The sequence below is a fragment of the Schistocerca cancellata genome, chromosome 2 (assembly GCF_023864275.1).
Source record: "Schistocerca cancellata isolate TAMUIC-IGC-003103 chromosome 2, iqSchCanc2.1, whole genome shotgun sequence".
In the NCBI taxonomy this organism is placed as follows: Eukaryota; Metazoa; Arthropoda; class Insecta; order Orthoptera; family Acrididae; genus Schistocerca; species Schistocerca cancellata.
The window spans coordinates 773,584,550-773,593,366 of NC_064627.1; the positions used below are offsets into that span (position 1 = coordinate 773,584,550).

Here is an 8,817-nt window from a genome sequence, read left to right on the forward strand (position 1 = left end):
AGACATTTAACCGAGTTAGCTTTATAATACGACACATTTTTCTTTGAACCAGGAACTTGAAAGATGCCTGTTCATTTGAACTTCCATTTTTTGTCCACAGTATTTTTTCTTTTCTTAAATCTCGAGTTTATTTTTATAACTTTTGGATGTTTACGCTATGATCAGCTTCGATTAGTTGAAGCAAGCACTATGCGCTTTGTGTTTTTGTGTCTCAAAAAAATGGTTCAAATGGCTCTCAGCGCTATGGGACTTAACATCTATGGTCATCAGTCCCCTAGAACTTAGAACTACTTAAACCTAACTAACCTAAGGACAGCACACAACACCCAGCCATCACGAGGCAGAGAAAATCACTGACCCACGGGGAATCGAACCCGGGAACCCGGGCGTGGGAAGCGAGAACGCTACCGCACGACCACGAGATGCGGGCTTTTGTGTCTCCACTGGTAAGATTGGTCTCTATGGAGGCCTGCTTAGCCCATCAACCAATGAAACATTCGCATCTGAGAAACAAGTATAGTTGCTTATGAGTTTCACCATTGTGGAAGTAGTTATGCTTCTTACTTTGTCTGGAGCTTTGTTTGGAGCTTATACGATGACGAAGACTATGGGCCGGCCGATGTGACCGAGCGCTTCTAGGCGCTTCAGTCTGGAACCGCGCGACCGCTACGGTCGCAGGTTCGAATCCTGCCTCGGACATGGATGTGTGTGATGTCCTTAGGTCAGTTACGTTTAAGTAGTTCTAAGTTCTAGGGGACTGATGACCTCAGATGTTAAGTCCCATAGTGTTCAGAGCCATTTGAACCATTTGAAGACTATGGATGAGATCTTTTCAATTACTTGCCATGGTGGCTAATAGGAGATCGTTTAGGTTCTTTCATACTTGCATTCTAAATATTCTTTGTTATCTTGAGGTCACTGCGCGTACAGAAATGGTAGACGGGCTCACATGTCTCTAAGGGTGTTTCAATTACATTGCAGAAGTTTCTCTGTGAAGCCCTTCCACATCTTCCATATGGTCTCGATTTCTTCACAAACGACTTCCATATTTTTGGAGCCCTGAAGATAGAAATTAGTGTCCGTCAATTTGCTTAGAAGAGGTGCACGCCTACGCACATTCATGGTCCCGTATGTAACCCCAAACATTTTTCCATGAAGGCATGAACTGTTTGTTCAGAGAGGGATAAATGTTTTATCAGATGTGGCTACTATTTTTGAATCAATAAACAGTTTACTTACTTTTCTTTCCATGTGTCTCGTTTTCGTCTGAGAGCCCCTTATACATTACTCAAGAAAATCTCACGAAAATTTTTCCGGTAACTTTAGTTCATTAACGAATGTGACCGAACGCACTTGTGGAAATTTTGAGAGTAGCCAAAGTTTTTTGTAGATACTATACAGTCCTGTGAAGCTTTCAAAACAATCCCACAACTTCGGAACAATCGTTCGGCCGGAATATTTGGATACAGCTGCCGCCTTTACGTACTTGCAAAAGGAGGCTGCACAACTGTGATAATAGTAAAATTGGACACCGCTGAAGGGTCAGATGGAATACCTTAGTGTACCTCAACAAACGCTTCCGTACTTTATTTCTGTTTTTATAGGGGAGAGTAAGATATGCGATGGGAGGTAAGGATTTGGAAAACTTTGGAAGTGATCTTAATTTAAAATTTCTGGAGACTATGATTTCGTGGACAGCTGGTCGTGAAGAAATATAAATAAGTGGTCCAGTCAAGTGTAGGGCCTAAAGGCTTAGATTCACAGAGGGTAGTTTGCTCTTAGCATTTTAGAAAAGGCAGAGTTATTGACGAAGCCATTATTTTTTAGTTATGCTAATACAATTCCTTGCGCAGAGGATGTTGTCTGCAACGTTTGTGGACATTACAGACGTCTTCAACACTTATTGTAAACTACAATGATGTAGAAGTAAAATATTTCTAAGTCTTCTCTGTCCTAAACCACTGATAACAATTTTTGGAGTGCTATAAAAACTGAGGTGCCCAAGTGAACAACAGTTTATTATAATGTAGCAAACGGACATCGAAAGCCTTGCCGCAGGGCACAGCTTATGCTCCTGTTTCCTGCAACTTCACTGTGTCACCACTTCTGGAAATCAAAAATGGATTCAGTGCTACAGAACATACAGTTCTCTATGTCGACAGTGTGATTTTGATGCTCTTATGAGATTGCAAGACATTGCTTGGGGAGAGGGTGCCTAGTGTCACGGGCAACAGTGCTGTATGAGGAATAAATTCGTAACTGTCGGATACAAGACGTTCTGCGTGTTCCTAAACGGAAAAAATAAAGCATTTAAATTACGAGACACACCGAACTCATCGCTATCCGTCCTCACTGTTCTGTTCGTCTGGGTGCGAAGCAGTGTCAACACGAGAAGCAGTGAAATAACAGACAAAGTTTTCTACGAATGTACCGCGTACGAGATACTGCTGCATGAGGTAAGGTTACACACCATGGCACCAGCTTCGCAGCGGTTACTACTTTTGCAGGTGGTATAGAACACTGCGGCTCTGCTGTTAGCAGTGCAGGCAGTTACGAGGTGTGTGCAGAGGACTGTGCTCATGCGACATCCTGGCGCGTTCCCGTCCTCCCTGTGGACGATCCTTCACTTACCTTCAGTGTACAACCGCTGACAGAACAGTAAGATGCGCAGCTACCTGTTTTTGGCTTCTAATGAGAGTTTCGATTCTAAACAAAATGTTGAACAATTACATGTTCCTCTAGTACTGGAGAGTGAAAATCCAGTTTCAAGCATGGGGCACCTTCAGTAACGGTTGTAATATGTACATTCTCCCTAACAGTCGGGAAAGGTTGAGTCCATAGACGTCCGCAAGCTCCCCTTCTCGGGATCTGGCTACAGACATTTTATTCAAAACAGAATACTCTCGAATTTCTAGCTCCGATTGTCTGGGAGACGTTTCTAAACTGTAGATTCACATTGATTCACATTGCCTTGTGCGACAGTGACTACCAGTCTTGTGCTTTTTTTTTCTTCTTTCTTTTTTTTCCAAGCATTTCACGGTAAATTATGCTGACTCCATCGCGCGGTGGTAAATCCGAATCTTTATAGGGCGGTGCTGAAATAGTCTCCATAATCATTTCTCTGTCTCTTTCTTGCACAGCCCTGCCCGTGCTGCAGGAAGAGACTGGGGTGACACCCTGGCACGTGTTCTCTTAGTTCTGCGTAAACGTTGTCGGAATATACACCTCCCCAACTTACGTGCCCTTGCTGCACAACGCAACAGTGGTTTACCGACTGCAAGTAGAAAAAAGGAAACCTGCGACGACTTGCGAATTCTACATTCAGTTTTAAACGGCGAAATTATTACAGTATACACTGAAGCGCACTGCCGTCTGTAAATGTGTGGGTGCAAATGCTTCAGTCGAAAATAAAAATTCCATTTTATGTTCTGCAAGAGAGGAAAAGAAAAGCGAAATCTCAACGTCGAGGAGATTTCCTCACCAGGAGTTGGAACGAGAGGGTATGACTGCACTACTTCAGAAGCTGGAAAGACGAGTTGTAACTTAGCTCAGTCCTAGGCTGCTAAAAGTCGACTACACCGGTTAATATGAGAGTTATTTTGCAAGATTTCTCACGTTCGGCTAGTCGGTTACAGGGTCTACGTGACACTGTCCGTATCGAGGTGAAAAAATGTAGTTTTAAGAACACATGTTGTTCAGTGTTTAGTCATATCAGTCAACATCAATAAACAGAAAGCATTAAGGTGATAAAACAAATCCAATAACTTGATCAGATGTTTTTTGTCAGCAAAGAATGTGTTCTAGACGATACCAAATCTAATAAGCCTTTATTCAATGTATACAGCTTGCTCCTCCACTTCGAGGAATTGATGTTGGCTATTTTTCTTGTTATCCAATAGGATGTTATCCACCTTCCTGGTTTTTTTCTCTTTCATAATTTTAATTTTCGCTTCACATCTCATTAGGAGGGTGTAAATAAATATTTTGTAAAAATTTTCAAGCTTTATTTCACAATTCGTTGATACGCTGGATTTAATTATATGAAAATGAAATTTTAGATCGCTGAATCAAAACAGTGGCGATCACATCCATAATAAAATAAAAAGGTATACTACGCATAAGCAACTGAATCTGCTTACCGTTTCGATAACGGAATAATCAACCTTTAAAATACTGACTGGGTAAATACAATCATTTAACGTACAAAAATGTTTTTATAATTTTTGATAAATTTAATTGCTGCGGCGCGTTTTCAAACTCATCGAATCAGTTACATAAGAAATGGCAAATTAAGAGTTTTACTCCCGTCGGAAAGACTTCTGCGGACACCACGGCTGGAATAATACCAACTGATGTAACAGCGTCTTCTTACGAGACACGGCCCTTATCCAACCTTACAAAAGAACATCCTTCCGACTGTTCGACGCGTGCTACTACACGGAAGTCGCTATATCATGTTGTTAATCGTTGTCCAGTATATCAGTAGCTACCCCATGGAGTCTTTCAGTAGAGACAACGTTGAGAGATCCTATGTTACAGTACACAGTGTATATAAAAAAAGCCATAATGCTGTTTAAAATACTGTGATCATTGTGCACCAAGGAGTCCAGAAGACAGATTGAATTCTGTTGTCCAGTTGTTAGCACTAGAAGAATAACCTAAGGGCCGAAACTGTTCGTGAAAAAATTTTTGCTGCAAATACAAATGCCGTTCATTAAAACTGTGTACAATATTGTCAGTATGTGTAAGCATAATTTGCGACAGTGGAACCTACTGCATGTATCACCTAGTATTTACATCATACCCTATTCTGCCCCCACCCTCAATCGAATTCCGAAGAATTTGTATCTGACTTAGCAAACAGCCTGCGTTACTACCAACAACTTCTTACATTAAGGTCTCTGCCATTCTAGGTGAAGGCTGTTAAACAGACAGCCACTTTGGTTCACCTCTCACATTTTGGGCTTCTTACGTACTTAGTCGCCGATGGGGTCCATGCTTAGGGACGTAGGAAAGATGCTTCTTAACCATCTACAAACATATAAATTTCATCATTTAAGTCTACTGGCAACAGTACTAAAATGGTAGTCTCACAAATAGGAACAGCAGACTCTCGGTTGATTGTCAGTTACGAGGCTGACAAGTTAACGATAGACAATAGGAAATAGCTATAGATTCTTTTTGTTACTCCATCTGACCTTCTTTCCAACGAAGTTAATTTATCAAATGTAAATGTAAAGTAGATTTCGTTATTTTATCTAGTTTCATAAGTTTCTTCCAAATGTAAAAGTTGTTGATTTATCTCTATTGAGTAGTATTTATTTTGCTGTACCGAGATAAAAAATTCTAAAAATACTTCAGACGTTGACTTCCGTTTTCTAGAAAGTGTGTCGGTATGGCTGAAGAAAATCCAATAACAATATAGTCTCCAACTGAACATTTTAGTTGTCATGTTTGCGTTTCATCCAAAACGTTCTGAGTAAAAGGGTGCTCGAGTAATTTTGTTGTAAAGAAATTGTATGAAACAGAGCTTTATTATGCTCGCCGCCGTGATAGCGGAACGGAAACAGAAACTAATACTTTAAAGTGAACAGCGGTTTATTTACATATCAGACTTTTTTTACACAGAAAGTGTAGAATAACAGAAACATTCGCCAAAATGCGAATCAATAGTTTGTACAATAGCGTTTACCCAAGAATAGCCTTGCCATATCCCAAACCACCGTATCCGTATCCTCCATATGCCAGAGCGGGTCCAGCAATGGCCGCCCTAGCGATGGGGGCGGCATAGGCAGCCCTGGCGATAGGGGCAGCAGCGATGGCGGGGGCAGCGTAGGCTGCCCTAGCAATGGGGGCGGCGGCAATGGCGGGGGCAGCGTAGGCTGCTCTAGCGTAACCGTAGCCGAGGCCGGCACCGTACGCCAGCGCTGGGGCGGCGGCGATGGCGGGGGCGGCGACGGCCACACGGGCGGGGGCGGCGGCAACGGCGGGGTGGGCGCCGGCCTCCTTGTGCACGACGGCGTTGAAGCCGTTGACGGGGTCGGCGGTGTAGTCGACGGTGCGGATGGAGCCGTCGGGCTCGGCCAGGCTGTAGCTGCCCTGGACGACGTCACCGCTGCGGCTCTCGTGCTGGCTCTTGGAGTCGCCCGTCAGCGCGTCCTGCACGTTGTAGGCGAAGCTGTACTCGGGGTGCGGGTCGTACTCGGCAGCGACGGCGGCGGGGGCGGCGGCGGCCACGGCCACGGGGGCGGCGCGGATTGCGGGGGCGGCTGCGATGGCTGGAGCATAAGCTCTGGCGATAGGGGCGGCAGCGATAGCTGGAGCATATGCCCTTGCGATGGGGGCGGCGGCGATAGCGGGGGCGTAGGCCCTAGCGATAGGGGCGGCGGGGGCTAGGACTGCAGGGGCGCCCAGGTAGCCGGCGTGGGCCAGCGACAGAGCTGCCACGAAAACTATCACCTGTTGATAAGCAAAGAGCACAACATATAAGCAACTATACGCCAGAGGCTATACGTATTAAACATTGCTAACGGCAAATTAAGCATCACATATGAATAGGCTCCCAAGGCCGTTGTTGATGGTATTAACGAAATCTTGTATTTTGGTACTGAGTCATTGTTTCCACAATGTCCGGATTCATTGTTTCGATCTCTTTGTCGTGGCTTTTTCACCTGGATCTGCCCGGAATTTGCTGTCAGCTTCCGGAAAAAGGCACCAGTAAAATGGCCGAAACGACGGATGCGTGGGTTACAGAAAGACTGACGCTGTACCAAAACCCAAAAACTTTTAATATCGCGAAATTACAATATATTTCCACACAGTAATCATATATTGTTTTAAAAAATACTAAACATTAAATGATGTCATATGCAGTGTATTTGCTTCTACCATCTTCTTGCTTCGTTTTTCTTTCACCCTGTTACAGGCTCTTAACTGACAAGACATGATTCAGATGCCTTTTTAAGATTCCACAGATTTCAATTATGATGAAATGAAGGCTCCTTTATCAAATAAATGGACTTAAGTTCAAGAAAATGTTACAGTAAATGTACGTAGTCATTTCCTGTGTAGATAATGCCGATGGTTTGCAGTTTTGAAAAATGGAACGGTTTAGAGCGGCATTACTGTTACTAGACTCATAACGTCGCATTGCGAATAACAATGAAACACTGTGTGTAGTCAGCTCTCTGCCGTGTTAGATACACCGGTTGTAGAAGAAATGAGGAGGCAGTCAGAATCTGGGCTACGTCAAGATGAGCAGAGCGAAGTACCAGCTAAATATATCGGTTAGGTAATCAATAATGGTCTTGCTTAAATATTCGTCACGGTAACCGACTCAAATAATTTGAAACATTATGGGAATGCTGATTCACGCTTCCTAGGACTGTATTTGAGGCATGCGACTGCTAAATGCAGCAGGGATGATTTGAACAAATTGCGACAGTTAAGAGCTCGAAATACGTTGCGAACAGTGGTCGCGAACGAGGAGACAGTAACCTACCGCACAAAGCCTCTCCTCTGGCCACCACCCTCCCCCGGCCACACTATGACTGTTACTTCTTAAATATTTTACGTCATTTAAGTTCAAGAATTTTACATCATTTAAGTTCAAGAATTGAGAACGAGTTTTGTAGGAATATTGGCAACTATCTTACACTGATTTCTGGAATATAAACATGTTTTTTTTGTGAAAAACAATTGTGCCTGTATAAAGCACCAGTACTAGAGAAAAATTCTAATAACCTCATAAATCAGTGTAAGACAAAGGATACTAGACCAAATAGAGGTTTTATACAGACAGTCGATTCTCCAATGCTCGCTTTTGGGGTAAAATAATGGGGATGTTGCTAAGGATGCAAAATACTTCCCACCAGCTACCTTACAATGGCATGGGAGGTACCTACGTAGGTGATTTCGATGTATAAGGCACCAGAAATGTGGAAAGTCTGTGAAGGGCGATCCTATAAAAATGTTCGTTCTGTACGAGTCACTATATAAATTAGCTACTGCGAAACATGTTGGCTGGACTGCGAGTTTTTCGCACACGATTCGGGTACCGCGTATATATGGAACATACTAAAACAGTACCACGAGTCAACTACGAGAGGGTCCTGAGCCTCACCTTGCAAGCCATGTTGTCCGCTGGTCAGTGCTGGAGGCCGTGTGCAGTGACAGCCGGCGGCCGCCGCTTATATACTGGTCCACGGCTCTCGGCGGCAATCTCGTCTGACAGGAACCACTCGAGAAGTGCTGCCGCAACCTCAGCACCGGTCCTCCGTACAGCCTAACAGCTGACCGGCACTCCGCATGCCCAGATATATCGGTTACGCTCGTGCTGTGTCATCTGCTGCAGTTTACAGATCCCTTCAGACTGGAGCCCTCCAACTCCTACATTAAGAATGTTTTCTATTTCTGTTATGCGAGCCTTTAGTAGCGATAAAGACAGAAATTCCGAAGCTGCTCTTGCTGTTGACAAGTAAGAAAGAAAACGACACGACGCAGCACTCCGATTTGAGTTATAGCATCTATAAAATGTCTTTACCTTGTAGCAATATTATAAAAACAAAAATGTAGTACTTCATGTTTTGCCTTTGTAATCATCGTCCGCTCCCGGTATCTCAGTGGTTAGCGCGTCAGAATGTCAATCGTAAGGGGCCGGGTTCGATTCCCGGCTGGGTCGGAGATTTTCTCCGCTCAGGGACTGGGTGTTGTGTTGTCCTAATCAACAAAATTTCATCCCCATCGACGCGCAAGTCGAAGCAGTGTCGTCAAATCGAAGCACTTGAACCCGGCGAACGGTCTACCCGACGGGAGGCC

At 43.9% G+C, this 8,817-nt stretch overlaps 1 protein-coding gene across 1 annotated transcript in view; it reads right to left on the reverse strand.

The window, feature by feature from the left end:
- LOC126158587 (ice-structuring glycoprotein-like) overlaps window positions 1-8,167 on the reverse strand; it is a 50,862-nt gene extending 42,695 nt beyond the window's left edge. The window contains exons 1-2 of the mRNA XM_049916453.1: window positions 8,123-8,167; window positions 5,693-6,459 (exon numbers count right to left, since the gene is read on the reverse strand). Of these exons, the coding sequence (XP_049772410.1) occupies window positions 5,693-6,459; window positions 8,123-8,134 (779 nt within the window). The 5' untranslated portion in view covers window positions 8,135-8,167. The remainder of the gene's footprint in view (window positions 1-5,692; window positions 6,460-8,122) is intronic.
- Window positions 8,168-8,817: the final 650 nt, after the last annotated feature.